Source organism: Spironucleus salmonicida, chromosome 1 (genome assembly GCF_000497125.1).
Source record: "Spironucleus salmonicida strain ATCC 50377 chromosome 1, whole genome shotgun sequence".
NCBI classification, from domain to species: Eukaryota; Fornicata; order Diplomonadida; family Hexamitidae; genus Spironucleus; species Spironucleus salmonicida.
Genome location: NC_090596.1, coordinates 1,185,208 through 1,201,494, shown reverse-complemented (window position 1 = coordinate 1,201,494; position 16,287 = coordinate 1,185,208). Strand labels below are relative to the sequence as shown.

Here is a 16,287-nt window from a genome sequence, read left to right as displayed (position 1 = left end):
ATTATTCGGAAGAATAGCCTATGCCAACATTCAATCCTGCAGAGGCTAATAAAATTTGTGGTTGAAGAGAATATGATGAAGATAGGACGATTATTTACAGCTAATAAGATTTCTAGCTTCTTTGTGTCATGGATGGTCATATTGGCGAATAAGCTAGCTAGTATGTAAAGGATCACTATATAGTAACTTTGTCTAATGAATTTAAAGTAACATCAAAGATCAAGACCAAGAATGCAATCATTAATGCACTATCTAAAATTGAAGCTGATTTAAATGAACACGAGAAATTTTCCGGAACAACATTAGCAGGTGTTGTTATTCGTAATGGTAAAGTTATAATGCATCATATTGGTGATTCTAGAGTTATTATAGGGCTTAAGGATGGTCACATAGTAGAATCAATTGACCATAAACCTAATTTATATTGTGAGAGGTATCGTATATGCGTTTAGAATAAGAGCAGTTTAATGCCTTATTAAACACCATATCGACTGTTGTCTTAACTTGCTATGTCTAGATCTATTGGACATCATCGTACTAAATGTTAGTCAAGAGATAATATTGCAACACCAGATTTCCAGTAAATACTATAAGAAGAAGTTAAATGGATACTTGTTGCAACTGACGGAGTAATAGACTAAGTTACGACGGTGTAGATAGTTACCATAATAAACTGTCTCAGTCATAAGCCACATAAAGTTATGAAAACTAACTCAGATCTAGAAAATTTGACAATTGAAGTATTCAATGGGGAAATGTATGTCCCCTATTTTAAGACTGTTTTTGAGGATGAATATCCTGGGCAATAAATTGTATCATAAGATGGTTCAATCAGTAAAAAAATAGTAAACACACTTATAGCTATTTCATACCGTTCTTCGGGATATGATAATATTAGTGCTATATTCCAGATAATCCCAGAGTTTGAGGCATACAACCCAAGAAATTTCAATGCATTATAAGTTGAGAATACGGACTGTGACATTAAGACTTTCGCTGAAACTTTTCCATTTCCAAGAATTTTGGCTTAAAGTGCTGATAAGTATCTGGTCTATGATAATTCAACATATACCCAACTGTTAATAAGACATAAATTTCCATAAGCTAAAATATTGGAACTTGAGCTAAATAGAGAGTAATTATAAAAAATTACATTATCATACTATAAGTTTGCTACTAAATATGTTCTTTTATCATATATTATATATGTTACATAGTCAAAAACAAAATTTAAATACCTAATATTATCAATTAAAAAGTTTAAAGCAAGAAAAGTAAAAAGAAATAAGTCACCTGACGACTTCACGCTCAAATTTAGATGTTTTAAGTTTACGATACCTTATAAATAAAATAAGATTTATAAATAATTTGCATTAATGGAAATACCTTCAATTATTCACATTTATACACCTAGAATACCATATTACCTACAATATCCTAACCATACTATCAGTTATGAATAGTAATATATTAGCTTGTAAACATATGATGAAGAAATTAGCAGCACATCAGACATATAAAGTTTGAGATCTACCTTTACAGAAGAATTGACTAAAAATACTGTTTATAGCTAAGAAAGATTTCTAAGAAAGTTATGTAACATTAATCATGATATTGTGCAGTAACCACTTGATAATAATACTGAGCTTATATAATATAGTAACAAAGAAGAATTGACTAGTGAAAAAGATCAATAAAGTATAATTAGAGAGGCAAATGAATAATCTCTTAGTCATTGCTAATCAGAGTCTACTGTATCTTATCATATTAGTGCACTCATTTAGAAGCCAAAAAGTAACATTATCGAAGAAAGAACTACAATGTTCTAAACGCTAAGAAAAAGAATTGCACTTATTTACAACAAATTGAAGTAAAAATTATTCGGAAAGTGATATTTCTGGGTTTATCATTATTTGTCATGCAGTAATTTAATGGACATAAGCACATCTGTATTTAGTTTTTTGCAAACTAAACTAGTGTAATTCACCAGAAAAATCAGTAGTGAAATTTATAGCTCCATAATGAACCTTTTACCTGCTATTCCCTAGCGTCAAAGGATTACCTTAAAATGTAAATTCAGCATCAAACGCCAAATTCATAACGCCAAAAATGCTGCCATTCAGACGACCTCATATAACTCAAAATGTGCCATTGGCGCAGGCGTCGCCTGGTCCCACATATGCGCATTTTCCAGGTCTATATCCCGCAAAATCACACGTTTCCAGCGCAGAAACTGCACGTTTTAGAGCCTCAAACAGCCAACCGACGCGGCGATGTGCCCATTTTCGAGCTAAAAACTTCACAATTGCGCCTTGCGCGCACTTTACGCGTTGTCGTTAAAATGCAGTTTTCGCAAATGCCGTCCACGGCGCTGAGCGTTTCGGTGACAGTTCCGCAAGCGTTCCAACACCATATTGTGCTTTCCAGGGGAGATGATGCAAAAGGACTAATTTTTGGCGCAAAGCCTGCAGTTAAAATTTGGAAAATAGCGAGCGCGGGGTATGCGGTCGACTCGGGTGCCCTGAGCGTGATTTAATTTACCTGATATTCAAGAATGTATTGTGGGAGGTTGCGTGGTAGGATTTCGCTTAATTTCCCGGCGCTAGCTTTTTGGAGTTCGGTGCGGTCGCATTTGCCGTTGCACAGCGTTGCGCGGCTGATGAAGGATGAATATAACGCTGGATCTTAATAGCACTTCAAATATGTCTTGATTTACACTTTTAGGTATCAAGGTTAGTTCTCATAAGCTTTGCATTGAGTACACGGTTTATACTCACCATTTGTGGCAAGAGAAAAAATTTCTTGTATTTGTAAAATGATGTTCATCTACATGTTAATTATAGCCTAAAAAGCATTATTAGTATTCAGTTTTGCTGTTTAAGGAATATATTATCTTATAATTTTTTGATTTTTAGTGAATGTGGAATAGCAGACAATTATCAGAGCATGCAGTTCATAGGTTTTTGAAGTCCTTAAATATCCTGGCTGGTATTCTCAAGATGTAATGCTGCCTTTACATGTAGCAAAATTTTTAGAACAAGATTCATATTTATTAGAATTCGTTATATATGTTGAACTTTGCATGATATACATTTTCAATCAATAAAATATCCAAGACAATTTTTATACATTATTTATAAGTACTTACTTTAAAATAAATAACTGCAAGCGTGCTGAACAATCGTATTTACCTGTGCAGGTCTTGCAGTTCTCTCGATATTTATGGTATTTTTATCTCTCATAAAATAAGAATGTATACATTTTTACATATGGTACTCAGGCGAGGCTCGCAGACATCACAATTGACAGTCAATGTAGATGAGCGTAGATACTATCAAGAAGCCCCTATAGGAATATCTGGATGACATCGCATGCATTCTACTAAATTTTTTAGTGGGTTTAATAGACAATACGATCCTACTTTACATTTATAACAATATTCGAGTAACCTTTCATTATAAATAAATTAACTTAATACAATGCCAATCATCAATATAAACCTGAAATAAATTAATATCTATTTTACAGATACTAAAAAAAATAATAATTGTACTTAACATTCAATTGATTCTCCGAAAAATCTATCCATTTATATTTAAGTTATTATACTATATACATAAAATTGTTTAATTTTTATTAAACAAGTTATTATTTATAAATAAAATGAACTTTACTTTTGTTTCTACCATTAACATTATATCGTATTTATATTATATAAATAAAGTCCATATAGCTATTTTTTCTACAAGCAGTAATTTTAACTTTTTATGAATAAATTATAGTAATTGACTGTTTGCATATAGTAGTAATTGTTTTCAAGCTATTGTAAGAGTACATTTATTTGACTACCAATATGAAGTGAATGATTATTCGACAATGAGAATAATTTGTTACAATAATATTAATATTATTCTATTTTATTAATAGAGTCTAATTGTATAAAAGCTATCATAATGAATTTGTATTAACAATAAAAATAAGATTAAACTTAATATTGAACAATATAGATATTCGACAAATTTAATATATCAACTAATTTGCAACTATGACTAATGATAGGGTAAATTTTGATAATTTGTTGAACCCAGATAAATTATAATAGTTACTATATATTATTATGATATTTAAAATAATAATTATTATTGTAATTAGTATTATTTTTATGTTACAGTATTAACATTTAGTGTATGTGTCAAAATTCTGTGAATAGTAAATGTAAAATTAATTCATGAATAGGGAAATTAGTTTTAAGTCAAAATATTTATTTAATGTTAAGATTACAAATTGCAAAAATATGTTTAATAGTCATAGTATTAGATAATTAAATATACTATTATAATAATTTATTTATTTTTATCATAAATTAAACGTTTAGTAATGTATTATTAGTAACCATTATCTATTCATTATTATTGATAGGTTAAAAATTAAAAACAACTAATTACTATAATAATCAACAATAACTGATAAATTAATAATAAATCTATTGATATTAATAACATATCGAGACTTAAGTTAGATTTGATACTTATAGACATTATTACAAATAAATGATAATATCAATTAAGCAATATATTTATTTCATTAGTAGTTTTTTCTAAAAAAGAATACATTTTTTTAATCGATGAATTATTTATATCAACTTTAATATGTTACAATTATATGTTCTGATGATAATATCTATTTGTTAAATTTTAATTTAATAGCAGTTACAATTTATTACTTCACATGGAAAAGTATAAACTCTCTGATAATATATAATAATTCACACATAATTATATAATGATAATAATAATCACTTATATAGTTACTAACAAAGCTTATCTGTATTTATTAATTAATATAAAGGTTTTTAGTGGTAAATAAGTGTTTATAATTTATCTGGTAACTAAACATAATTCATATTTATTAGATGTTAATTTTAATTAATTTCTTAATTTACATCTTATGCTCCCAAAAAATATACACTACCATTTTTCTATATATAAAGTCTATCAATATTTATTTTCATATTAAATTTTTATTTTTATCGTAAAATATCATACTGTAATGTTACAATACATGATTATTTTAAATAATGAAATTCTTTGTCAATTCAAATTCGATTTAAATAAATTGATAAAATTGTTTTAGTCTGCACTAATTGTTAAAAAATATGAACATATTAATTATCAATACTCAAGTTATATGCACTTAATTTTTTAATTTGTAATCTGTCTTATTTTTATAATTTTCCAATAATTATATTTTCTAAATGCAGAATTTAAATAGAAGAAGATATAAAAAGCTTAATACGTGTAGACTAACATCCTTTTTAAGAAATATTTAATTCCTTTAAGTAATTTGATTTGTATAATAATTAAAATACATTTGAAGCCAATTTAATACTGATAGTTGTATTGATAATGATTAATACTCGTACATTTAAAGGTTCAGATTTTAAATAACTTAAATCGGCTAATTCTGAATTATATATACTTATGTTAATAGTTTAACTGTATAATTTATTTTACCTATAACATTTTTTAAATAAACTAAACAAGCATTGAAATTAGTACTAATAGTAGTATTTTCACAAAATTATTTAATAAAACTTAGGTTGGAATCTACTATTTTCAAATTATTTATATCTATGAAGGAATATTGCTAGTCTTCATAAATAAATAATGGTATTTTCAACATGTTTACTTTATAAATTTCTATTTAATAGAATTTTTAACCTACAAATAAATTAAACATAGCCTATTCTACTTTGCTGGTTATTATGGTATTTTTTAAAAACAAGAGAATGTAAATTCATGCATTTTGGTATGCAACTAATTATAAATTAATAATGCGGTAATGTTGTCACAGAATCAGTAATATTTAATTAATTCAAATACAATAACTAAAAACTATCAGGATATTTAAAATGAAATTTTACTATTACTGACGATATCACTATATATTTCTTTATCACACAGAAAATCTATAAATCTTCTATACTATAATTTATGATTGATAATTCTTCAAGATATTCTGTATTATCACCTAATATTAATTGTTGTATTCTTTTCATATTATTATCAGTATTGCCGTATTAAAAATAAACAGTATAATGTTAATTATCAATGTTTTCTTTTTATTATTGTTAAAATAAATTAAGTTTTCTTAAATTTTTTATTTTGTTTATTTATGAATAGACATCATGACAAATAATTTTAGGGAAATACAATGTATCAATAGCTTCTTTACCTATATTATTACTATTTATCTTAATATTATAAAGTTATTACTGTTAAGAATATTCTGTAATTAAAATGGTAAGTTTTTCTATAAGAAATTTATACATTTGATTGAAACTAGAGTCTTATAACTACATAGTTTTAGTTATTCAATAGTTATAAAAATAAATGAATTTTAATCTTGTTCTTCATAGAAAAAATTATTATTACGACAAAAGTATTTATTATAATCGCAGTTCTATTATCTTATAAAGTTAAAATAGCGTGGTTATAGTTTTTTACAAAATATTCCCATATCTATTTTATTAAGCAAAAACGATTATGTATATTCCCCTGTTTCTAATAGCCCTTTGCAATTTAATATATCAATATCAAAGCAATTGATAGTTTAACAATACGATAAAAAATAATTTTGGTAGAATATTTAGTTGTTAGTATGATAACGTAATTTTAATATCTTATATTGGATACTATTCAAATATTTTCCCATCATCTATACTATAATTTTAATTAAATAAAATAGTAACAACGTTTATAAGTAAAGTTTTAAGTTAATTAGCCTAAGAAATATCGATTTATTATATGTTGTCTAGTTCTGATATAATAGCCTACTCCGATAGAGAAACAGAATCTTAATTTTTGTAGATCTCAATTGTAGGATAAATTTATTAGTCATGAAGCAAATACGTTTTTTTATAGTAACATATATTGATTAGTTAATATTGCATATTTAAGCATTTTATTTTGTAGATATCAATTTTCTAATTCTGGTTAGAAACTTTCTAGGTATAGAGAATTTTAGATTGGTCATTAATGCCTTCATTTTACTTTATTTCAACAATCCTTTGTTCCTTAGAAAACTTAAACTTTGATTTGCTGTTATTTTAAGAAAGGGCAGCACCGTTAACTGTTATTTTAATATCTTAATTCTGCTATATTCTGCACGCGTTTTACGGTATTATTTTATCTATTTGTTATTGTTATTTTTCTATAAATCCCAATTGGTTTATTCCGCCCAGAATTGACTATATATATTTTTACAATTCCTAATTGTACATTATTATATATCATTATTCATAAATTATGTATATATTATATATTATATATTATATAATTTTATATTTATATATTATTATATAATAACCACAATAAATAAATCGGAATTTTCCAGGTCTCTGCTTAGCGCAAAAACTACCCTCTCCAGCTTTCGACTAGCGCGCCGCAAAGTCGATTTCCAGTGCTTTTACGGCACGAATCGTGACCGAACCCGTCTACTTTTCGCGCATTTTGCACTTCGGCAGAATGAAATGCAGGGCCCCATGGCGGTCAGATTTCCTGTTTTAATTTGGAGAAATTCGCGTTTTGGCACAAATTTGTGCCAAATTTTCCCCAAATTTAGACAGCCAGACTCTTTAGCAGAGCTCTCCGCCCTCTACCGCGTTGCGTGAAATTTTATGGTCTGCGGGGCTCAATTTTGGCACTTCAGGCGGTCGCTATTTGACGATTCTTGGGGAGGCAGAGGGTCAAATATATAAACGCTGGGAATAGCATTTTAGCGGTAAACGGGGATGTTGGTTACGACTTAAAGAGTAGGTAGGGTAAATGTGTTAGTTGATAGGAAATTGTATGGCATAGGAGGTGTTTAAGCGAGGGTATATCGTTAGGAATGGATAAAATTTAAGGTTTGCGTTAAGAGACTTTGTGGGTATTACAAAAATAACGTATAATGGCTTGGAATAGTCAATGTGGCGTGAAAATAGGTGTTTTAACATTAATTATCGGGTATATTATCTGTTGAGTTTAATTAATTGTCAAGGACATCATGGGTGTATTGTATTTTCTCTATAAAACACTAATATTAAACATAGGATGATATGTTTTAGAATTTTATTACGTATATGGTATAATTTAGAAATTTATTGTATGAGAGAACACAATAGAAGTGACAGCAAATAATTATTTGTAATACGTAGGATATAAATATCATGCTACTGGGTATATTACTGTTCATATCAAATTATAATTAATTGTAAAATAATAAAAAATTCAATTAAAGAAATGTATTTTGTTCAAGGGTTCTATTAAATTATGAGAATTTAAATTTGATTATATTGCATTAAAGAAAGCAATGTTTAATATTTAACTAGAATGAAAACCGATGTAAATTTTTTGCAAGAAAATCTGTAAATGCTTATACAGTTATTAGTGAAATTTAATTTGACTTTAATAACAAGTTTAGTAAGGATTTAAAGGTAATCTATAATAAAAATTTCACTAGGTATATTATTTGAACAAATAAAAATATGCTCATATCCTATTATCTGATTTAACAAAATTTTATTTAGATGATCTAAAATAATTGATTAACGATATCAAGAACCAGTAATCTGATTAATATATTGAAATAAAATTAGGATCAATGCTATGTTTATTAGCTCTATAAACTAGATGTTAGAATATTAGATGTATATAGACCATTACCTAAATGAATATTTAAGGAAATATTTTGTGTAGGAATAAAGCTAAAATAATGAGGTATGTATCGTTAACATTATATTATAAGCTGTATTATAAAATAAATATAATATATTTATATTTAAATATCAATAATATGATTCTTTTTCGTAAACTAGGTTATATTATTTACTGAAAGTATATTATTTTAGTTCTTATATTTACTACTATCAGATTTAATTATATAGAAGCTAGGGATATGAATTTTATCAGTATCTATCAATTAGTAGTTTCTTTCTCTAATAATTATTAATAATATTAATAATTATTATTGGTATTACCATATTTATGTAAAATTCAGCACATACAAAATAATCACTAAAAATTATAAATTACGATACCTTGTATATATTAATGTATACCATAAAATCTAGATTAATAAAATACTCAAATTATTTGAAATAATTATATTCCTTATACTATATACAAAGTATTCACATTATTTTCCCTAACATATTTAATAAATATGTATACAATTCTATTTATAATTATAATTATAAATTTTTAATTATTTTCACCTCTCTCCTTAATGAAGAGATAGTACCAAAAGTGGAGCTATGAAGAATAACAGAAGCTGCTGTTACTGCTAGAATAACATACTTAGCACTCAAAAAAAGTATGCTGGTCTCTAATTTCCGATCAAATAAAAACTAAAACCCAACGATAATGCTTTGATTTTTACACTACTAGAGTAAAAGAAAACTGTGTTTTGAACAACAGACACAAATGGTCAGATGAAGAGAAGTAAGAGTTATTGAGGCTAGCAAATCAAGGCGATTGGTCCACGATTTAGAGCAGATTTTATTACCTAAGCATCAGCCAAATCAAAAACAAGATTAGCCACATATAGAGCTAGGTATGTAAAAAGATTTACGATACAGATAACCTGAGCCTGGTAGTGTTTGAAAGCCCTGAATTTGTGTATTTCGAAAATTGAATGAATACTTTATTTTAAATTTAGTTATTTTTAACATTAGTTTCATAGTATATTATTACACAAATAAAAAATCTTAAATCCTAAAACTAAAATTCAGAAACCCAAATTCTATTAGGCAATTATTATACATTAATATTACCGCAATATCAATTTTTACTAATGGCAGATTATTCAGATATGAACATATCGAGCGTCATGCCGCCAAACCTCGACGTTTTCAGCCTCCAGGAGACTTTGAATGAGGCGAAGGCCAAAATGTAGCAGATGAGGGCCCAGGTGGAGTTCAGCGATAAGGAGCTTAACGACCTCAAGAACTACCTGAAACTGCAGACCTGCCCGAGCTGCGCGCAGAAGGTGGATCAGATCCAGCTAAATGCTGGGGAAATCGAGCAGCTGGAACGGGAGAATTCGGCGCTCAAAACCGAGCTCGAAAACGCCAGAAACGCCGCCGAGGCGCTGCGTGTCAAAGGGCACGAGAACTCGGCGCTCGACTTCAAACTGACCCAGATCCAGAACATCATCAACGCGCGCAAGCGGAAGGACGAGGCGCAGAGGGCCGCCAGCGGCCAGGGCGCCGCGCAGCGCTAGCAGACTGACCAGTTCGGAGCGATTTCGGAGCCCTTCACGGAGGTGGCGGAGGAGCGCCTGGAGGCCGAGGGGGCCTGATGTGAGGACCGGCGTTTTCCACTCCAAAATGGTAGACATGCGGGGGCAGCTGCAGATCTACTTCGTGCTGTACGGGGGCCTGGCGGTGGTCGCAGCGGTGTCGGTTCTGGCGGCGCTGCTGCTGCAGAGCGTCCAGGTGGTGCTCTACACGCACGGGCTCGGGGTGCTGCTGGTGGCGGGGCTCGTGGTGCCCGACTGGCCGCTGTGGAACCGGATGGGGCTGCGCTACGCGCCTGTTGGGAGCGCGAGGGGCCCGGAGCCCGAGATCGCGCGGCAGATGCGGGGAGCGCGCCAGTGACGTTTTCACTCACTCTTCCGCGCCGCCAGGAGCGCGGCCGGGACCAGCAGCAGCGCGAACGCGAAGCCCACGTAGACCGACGCCGGGGGGCCGCACCAGGCGCGGAGGGCGGCGATGAGGCCCGCGTCCACCGCCTGGGCCGCCACGACCGCGCAGTTGAAGAACCCCGCGTAGAGCCCGCGGGAGCCGCGCGGCGCCAGCGTGCCGATCGCGACCAGGTGCACGGAGTTCAGGGCGGCGTTCAGAGGGCCTAGCAGCCCCAGGCAGAGCACCACCGCTGTCTGGGAGCGCAGCGCCGGGGCGAACACGCCGCCCAGCAGCAGAGCCTGCGCGAGCAAGGCGATCACGGCGCAGCCGACCTGCGTCCAGCTCCCGCCGACCTTGCGGAGGAGCGCCGGGATGAGCGGGGCGGACAGGACGGTTGCAGCGCTCATCACCAGCGTGCCCTCGGTGGTGACCCGGATGGAGTGCACCGTGCCGGCGAACTGCTGCGACGGCGTGAAGGCCAGCCAGCCGAGGAAGAGCGCCAGCATAGCCCACCAGAGCCGCCGCTCCATCGCCCGCAGCTCGGCCCAGAGGTGGCTTGCGGCGTTCCTCGGGGGCTCCGGGGCCGCGGCGGGCGGGTCCTCCACGAACACGAGCGCCGGGTGCGCGCTGAGCACGGTCGCCATGCAGGCGATGGGGGCCACCACGGGGTACAGCTCGGCCCAGCGCCCGGTCTGCGCGTGGAGGTCCAGCCCCAGCATGATGAGGCCGCACGCCGCGTTCGCCAGGCCCAGCATCAGGACCTGCGCCGCCGCCCCCGCCGCCTGCAGGTGCTCCGGGAGGTTGGCCAGCACCAGCGCGCGCAGGGCCACGAACTCCACGTTCACGGCGATGTTGAAGAGCGCGACCCCCAGCACGGCCCATGCCAGCACGAAGGTCGCATGTGGCGCGCTCCCAGGGGCGAAGAAGGCGTCCGCCACCCGACTCGCGAACCCGCACCACAGCTGCGACACCGCGGTCAGGGCGGCGCCCACGGCCAGGCAGACGCGCCGGGGCCCGTGCCGGCTGGGGGAGCGGTCCATGCAGTAGCCGGCGAGCGGCTGCGTGACGAAGGCGCACGCCTGGCCGAGGCCCTGGCAGAGCGCGGACGCCTGCGGGCTGAGGTGCAGCTCGGCGAGGTAGGGCTGGTTGAGCACGGCGTAGAGCTCGAAGCAGAAGCTGATGCCGAAGAGGGGCAGCGTGGCCGCGAGGATGCGCCAAGCCGGCCAGGACGGCGGGGGGACCGTGGGCTCCATTTCGGAGGGGCAGTGAGAAAACAAATCAGTCGAGGGGGTTGGAGGTCCTGATCTCGGGTTCTTCCTTCTGGGCGGCCACTCTATCGTCCATGCTCACCTCGCGGTCCGTGCGCTTCACGATGAGGGGGCTCACGAGCACCAGCAGGATCGAGGTCACGAAGGACACGTACAGCGAGGCCGAGTTGCCCACTAAGGCGGACACGCCCGAGATGATCGCGGAGTCCACGGCCTGGGCCACCACGATCGTGCAGTTGAAGATACCCGCGTAGAGACCCTTGGACTTCTGGGGCGCCAGCACGCCCACGATGATGAGGTGGATCGAGTTCATGCACGCGTTCAGGAAGCCGATGATGGCCTGGCAGAAGATCTGCACGGCCACGTGGTTGACAGCTGCGCCGCCCGGGAAGGCGCCCGCGAAGAGGATGCACATCGCGAGGACGTTGGTCCCCGCCGCGAAAAACTGCATGTTGCGCTCGCCGAATTTTTTGACGAGGCCTGGGAGGAAGGGGGAGAATATCATGACGACGACGTTCTGGGCGATGGCGCACATGTTGGTGACGTCGACGGAGAAGATCTTGCCGAGGAACTGCTGGTTGGGCGTGAAGGTGAGCCAGTCCACGAAGAGGACGATCATGGCGAAGTAGAAGATCTTGTTCATGCCGCGGAACTCGATGTAGAGCTCCTTGAACACGTTGCTGGAGGCCTTCGCCTCGACGATCTGCGTCTCCTTGACCAGGATGAAGGCGGGGATGAAGGAGACGAGCGTCACCACGCAGGCGATCGGGGCCATGACGGGGTACAGCTTGACCCAGGACATCACGTGGCTGTTAGTAGGTGCTCCGGGCTTCGTGTCTATCGGGGAGGTCAGGTAGAGGACGAGCATGATCACGTTGGAGATTGTGTTCGAGATGCCGCCCATGAGGGCCTGTCCGGAGGCGCCCTTGCCCTGGGACTCCTTGGGCACGTTGACCGCTATTAGGGAGTGGAAACTGCCCAGCTCCACGTTGACCGCGATGTTGAAGAACACGATGCCCACGATGGCCCAGCCCTGGACGAAGCCGAGGTACTTGGAGCCAGCGGTGAGGTCCTCGGTGTACATGGTCGCAGCGGCCTTCTGTGCGAAGCCGCACCAGAGCTGAGAGAGGGCGGTGAGCACGCAGCCGATGGTGACGTAGAGCTTCCGGGCACCGAACTTGCTCCGGGAGCGATCGGTGAGGTAGCCCACCACGGGTTGGACGAAGAAGCCGCACACGGGCCCGAGCACCTGCACGATGGACGAGGTGGAGGGGCCCAGGTTCAGCTCCTCGAGGTATGGCTGGTTGATGACGACGTATACGGAGAAGCAGAAGCCCACGCCGCACATGGTGAGGTTGATCATCAGGATCTTCCAGGTGGGCCAGTCGAGGTTCGGGTCGCGCTCGACCACCTCCTGAGTGACGGTGCCGTCGTAATCTACATCGGCCATTTTATAAACTTCGGGTGATTGGAACTCTAGTGGACTTGGTATGATATTGATTATCGTGAGGATCTCCAAATGTCAGTTATTCAGAGCACTCTTGCCGATTTGGTGCCAATATACTAATATACCCAAAAGTGTTCCGCATTCTTAAACTGTCCTGCAACACTTAGCCAGCTCCGGCAATTGTCCCGTGTCCGAAAGTGTTCCCGCTCCCATGACCCGCTACTGGAGCCCCGCTGAGGTAGAGACGCTGCGCGGCGCCGTGCTCGCCGAGACCTCCCTGGGCGGCGTGAGCTGGGAGGGGGTGGCAGGCGCGGTGGGCTCCAAGACCGCGAAGCAGTGCTCCGTGCGCTTCCACAACATCGAGAAGTTCGGGGACCGCCCCAACGGCAGGATGCAGTGGTCGCCCCTGCAGGACCACCTGCTGCTGCACATTGCCATGGCGAACGGGAACGCGTGGGCGGCTGTCGCCGGCCAGCTGGGCGTGGGGGTCAGCGTGGCCAAGAACCGCTACTACGTCCTGCGGCGCATGGCAAGGCGCGACCAGCCCGTGCTGGTTCTAGAGTGAAGAAGTCGATCACCACAGCCAGCTCAGCTCCTGGAGGGCACCGCTCTGCTCCTCCCAAAGATCCTCCGGCATGACCGGCAGCTTGCTCAAGACGCCACGTTCGCCCCCGCGCCGCAGCACGTAGAAGCGGTTCTTGCACACCGACACCGACAGGCCGATGCGCTCCGCCACCAGCACCCACTTGCGCCCGGTGGCCGCGGCCTCGCGGATTACCGCGCTGTCCATCTCCGACGTCCAGACTGACTTCGTGTGGGGCTGGCCGCCGCCCACGCTGAACTTCTCGATGTTGTGGTACCGGACGTAGCACTGGCGGGCGCTCTTGGTGGTCACTACCGCGGCGATCGCCTCCCAGCGGATGCACCGGCCCGGGGTAGTCCCCCGCACCGCGCCACGCAGGAGGGAGGTCTCGTTCTCGGTCCAGGTCCTGCTCGTCATTCTGTGTGGCGTTAGTTAGTGGAACGGAAAAGTGACTGCATATCCGTAGTAATATCGGGTTTCCGCGGAAAGTGTTGCGGGAACACTTTCTTGTGAATCGGTAGAATTCTGCAATCTCTCACTGGTAGAATACGGACTCGATCCCGTCCTCGGCGACCCGGCACCCCGCCCCCGCGAACGACAGCACCGCGGGCATGGCCGCCTCCATCGCGAAGGGGACCCTGATCTCCCGCCCCACCTGCTGCACTCGCTGCTCCTGGTCGAATCCCTCCGCCGCCCACTCGCTTCGAGCGCGGTCGTGGCGCGGGTATACTCGCCACCCGAACCCCACCTGCCGCTGCAGCTGGCGCACGTTCCCGGAGACGAGGACCCGCCCGTGCTGCAGCACGACCACCTCGCTGCAGAGGGAGTTGATTTCCGATATCTGGTGCGTCGACATGAGCACCGTCCCACTCAGCTGGCGCAGGGCGGCAGATATGATTCTCTGGCTGTTGAGGTCGATGCCGCATGTCGGCTCGTCCAGTAAGTACAGCGCAGCGTCCTTCAGCAGCGCGATCGCCAGGTTCAGCCGGCGCTGGTACCCCCCGGACAGCTTCTCCACCTGCTTGCCCCGCTCCGTTAGCTCCAGAAGGCCCAATACCTGCGATACCCTGGCCTGACTCTGGCCCACGATGGAGTTGCAGAGGCTGACATGCTGCTGGACCGTGAGGTTCTGGAAGGTGATATTTTCCTAAAACATGATGCTGAGCCTTTCGTAGTACTCGTGGTTCTGGGTGGCCTTCTGGCGCCCGCAGCAGGAAATATTCCCGACGGAAGGCGTTACGGACCCCTGGATGGCCTTGAACAGCGTTGTCTTCCCGGCCCCGTTCTCGGCCACGAGCCCTATTATCTGCCCCTACAACGGGATGTCGAGGCTCACGTCGTCGAGTGCCACCTTCTGGTTCCGTTTTATTTTATACGACACTGTTAGATTATCGATGCGCAGGCTGCTGATAGATGCAGGGTCGGGCGGGTGATTTCTGATCGAACTCTGGACGGGATTCTCTCCCACGCGCACGGATCGGTCGATATATATCCCCGCAGCGAAATACAGTATCATGGATACGAGCGATATCAGGCATATGTAGAGCAGAGATCCGTGCTGCGTGTCGTAGTTACTGAAGAACTCGATGAAGGAGAAGCTCTGCTGCTGGAGGTAGAGGTACGATATTTTGTTGTAGTAGACAACGGCGGCAGAGGAAGGGAAGAAAAACATGCAAAGGAACTGGGCTATTATTTGGTAATCGGTAGAGAACACTAGCTGGATGACCATGTAGCCAAACTGGCCTATGACGCCCGTAATTACAAATATGACCAGTATCTGAGACTGCTTAGACCCGATGCTCAGGATGAACATCGAGAACCCCACAGAAAATGCCAGCGCTGGGAATACCGACATCACAAATGCAAAGAAGGATACTGCGGGCGCAATCTTGACTTACTGTAAAAAGAACACCAGGAATCCCATCATCAGGCTGACTAGCAGAGTTTCAGCAGCCGTTATCGAGGCCACACCGAGCCAAAAATTTTGCTTGTGCAAACCGAGGCAAATTAGATACTCGTATCTCCGCTTCTCCTTCAGCTTGGCCACATTCACAACTTAGAACAAAGAAAGGATGAAGAAGGAGTACGGGGCAAAGAACAGGAACGAATTGTAAAACTGAACGCTAGAGTACACACATTAACCATCTATTATTATGTATTTTAGTATACACTATATTCATATTAACCAATATTTTGATATAATATTATAACTAATGGTTTATCCTGACTTTAAATTTTTACATATTTATTAAATATAATATGGGATAAGATTATAATCGTAAACCACAATGGTAAATAAACCTTATATATTTAATATTATATA

The 16,287-nt window shown here is 40.4% G+C and overlaps 9 protein-coding genes across 9 annotated transcripts; 5 read left to right on the top strand and 4 right to left on the bottom strand. All coding sequences in view use genetic code 6, as the record gives it.

Moving 5' to 3' along the window:
* Positions 1 to 128: 128 nt before the first annotated feature.
* Positions 129 to 1,892, top strand: SS50377_20811 (Protein phosphatase 2C; the record flags this gene model as incomplete). Its single annotated transcript, XM_067904749.1, has 1 exon — positions 129 to 1,892. The coding sequence occupies one exon, from the start codon at positions 129 to 131 to the stop codon at positions 1,890 to 1,892; it is 1,764 nt and encodes a 587-aa protein (XP_067768231.1).
* A 7,375-nt stretch (positions 1,893 to 9,267) lies between these two features.
* On the top strand, positions 9,268 to 9,675 carry SS50377_20810 (Myb-like DNA-binding domain-containing protein; the record flags this gene model as incomplete). The annotated part of the gene is made up of 1 exon (XM_067904748.1): positions 9,268 to 9,675. The coding sequence occupies one exon, from the start codon at positions 9,268 to 9,270 to the stop codon at positions 9,673 to 9,675; it is 408 nt and encodes a 135-aa protein (XP_067768230.1).
* SS50377_20809 (uncharacterized protein) lies at positions 9,676 to 10,341 on the top strand (the record flags this gene model as incomplete). The annotated part of the gene is made up of 1 exon (XM_067904747.1): positions 9,676 to 10,341. The coding sequence occupies one exon, from the start codon at positions 9,676 to 9,678 to the stop codon at positions 10,339 to 10,341; it is 666 nt and encodes a 221-aa protein (XP_067768229.1).
* A 28-nt stretch (positions 10,342 to 10,369) lies between these two features.
* SS50377_20808 (Microsomal signal peptidase 12 kDa subunit (SPC12)-containing protein) lies at positions 10,370 to 10,639 on the top strand (the record flags this gene model as incomplete). The annotated part of the gene is made up of 1 exon (XM_067904746.1): positions 10,370 to 10,639. One exon carries the CDS (start codon positions 10,370 to 10,372, stop codon positions 10,637 to 10,639), a length of 270 nt encoding a protein of 89 aa, XP_067768228.1.
* Positions 10,640 to 10,644: 5 nt separating this feature from the next.
* Positions 10,645 to 11,919, bottom strand: SS50377_20807 (Major facilitator superfamily protein; the record flags this gene model as incomplete). The annotated part of the gene is made up of 1 exon (XM_067904745.1): positions 10,645 to 11,919. The coding sequence occupies one exon, from the start codon at positions 11,917 to 11,919 to the stop codon at positions 10,645 to 10,647; it is 1,275 nt and encodes a 424-aa protein (XP_067768227.1).
* A 25-nt stretch (positions 11,920 to 11,944) lies between these two features.
* SS50377_20806 (Major facilitator superfamily protein) lies at positions 11,945 to 13,384 on the bottom strand (the record flags this gene model as incomplete). Its single annotated transcript, XM_067904744.1, has 1 exon — positions 11,945 to 13,384. One exon carries the CDS (start codon positions 13,382 to 13,384, stop codon positions 11,945 to 11,947), a length of 1,440 nt encoding a protein of 479 aa, XP_067768226.1.
* Positions 13,385 to 13,592: 208 nt separating this feature from the next.
* SS50377_20805 (Myb-like DNA-binding domain-containing protein) lies at positions 13,593 to 13,946 on the top strand (the record flags this gene model as incomplete). Its single annotated transcript, XM_067904743.1, has 1 exon — positions 13,593 to 13,946. One exon carries the CDS (start codon positions 13,593 to 13,595, stop codon positions 13,944 to 13,946), a length of 354 nt encoding a protein of 117 aa, XP_067768225.1.
* Positions 13,947 to 13,955: 9 nt separating this feature from the next.
* SS50377_20804 (Myb-like DNA-binding domain-containing protein) lies at positions 13,956 to 14,381 on the bottom strand (the record flags this gene model as incomplete). Its single annotated transcript, XM_067904742.1, has 1 exon — positions 13,956 to 14,381. One exon carries the CDS (start codon positions 14,379 to 14,381, stop codon positions 13,956 to 13,958), a length of 426 nt encoding a protein of 141 aa, XP_067768224.1.
* Positions 14,382 to 14,499: 118 nt separating this feature from the next.
* SS50377_20803 (ABC transporter family protein) lies at positions 14,500 to 15,891 on the bottom strand (the record flags this gene model as incomplete). The annotated part of the gene is made up of 1 exon (XM_067904741.1): positions 14,500 to 15,891. The coding sequence occupies one exon, from the start codon at positions 15,889 to 15,891 to the stop codon at positions 14,500 to 14,502; it is 1,392 nt and encodes a 463-aa protein (XP_067768223.1).
* Between the last annotated feature and the right edge of the window lie 396 nt (positions 15,892 to 16,287).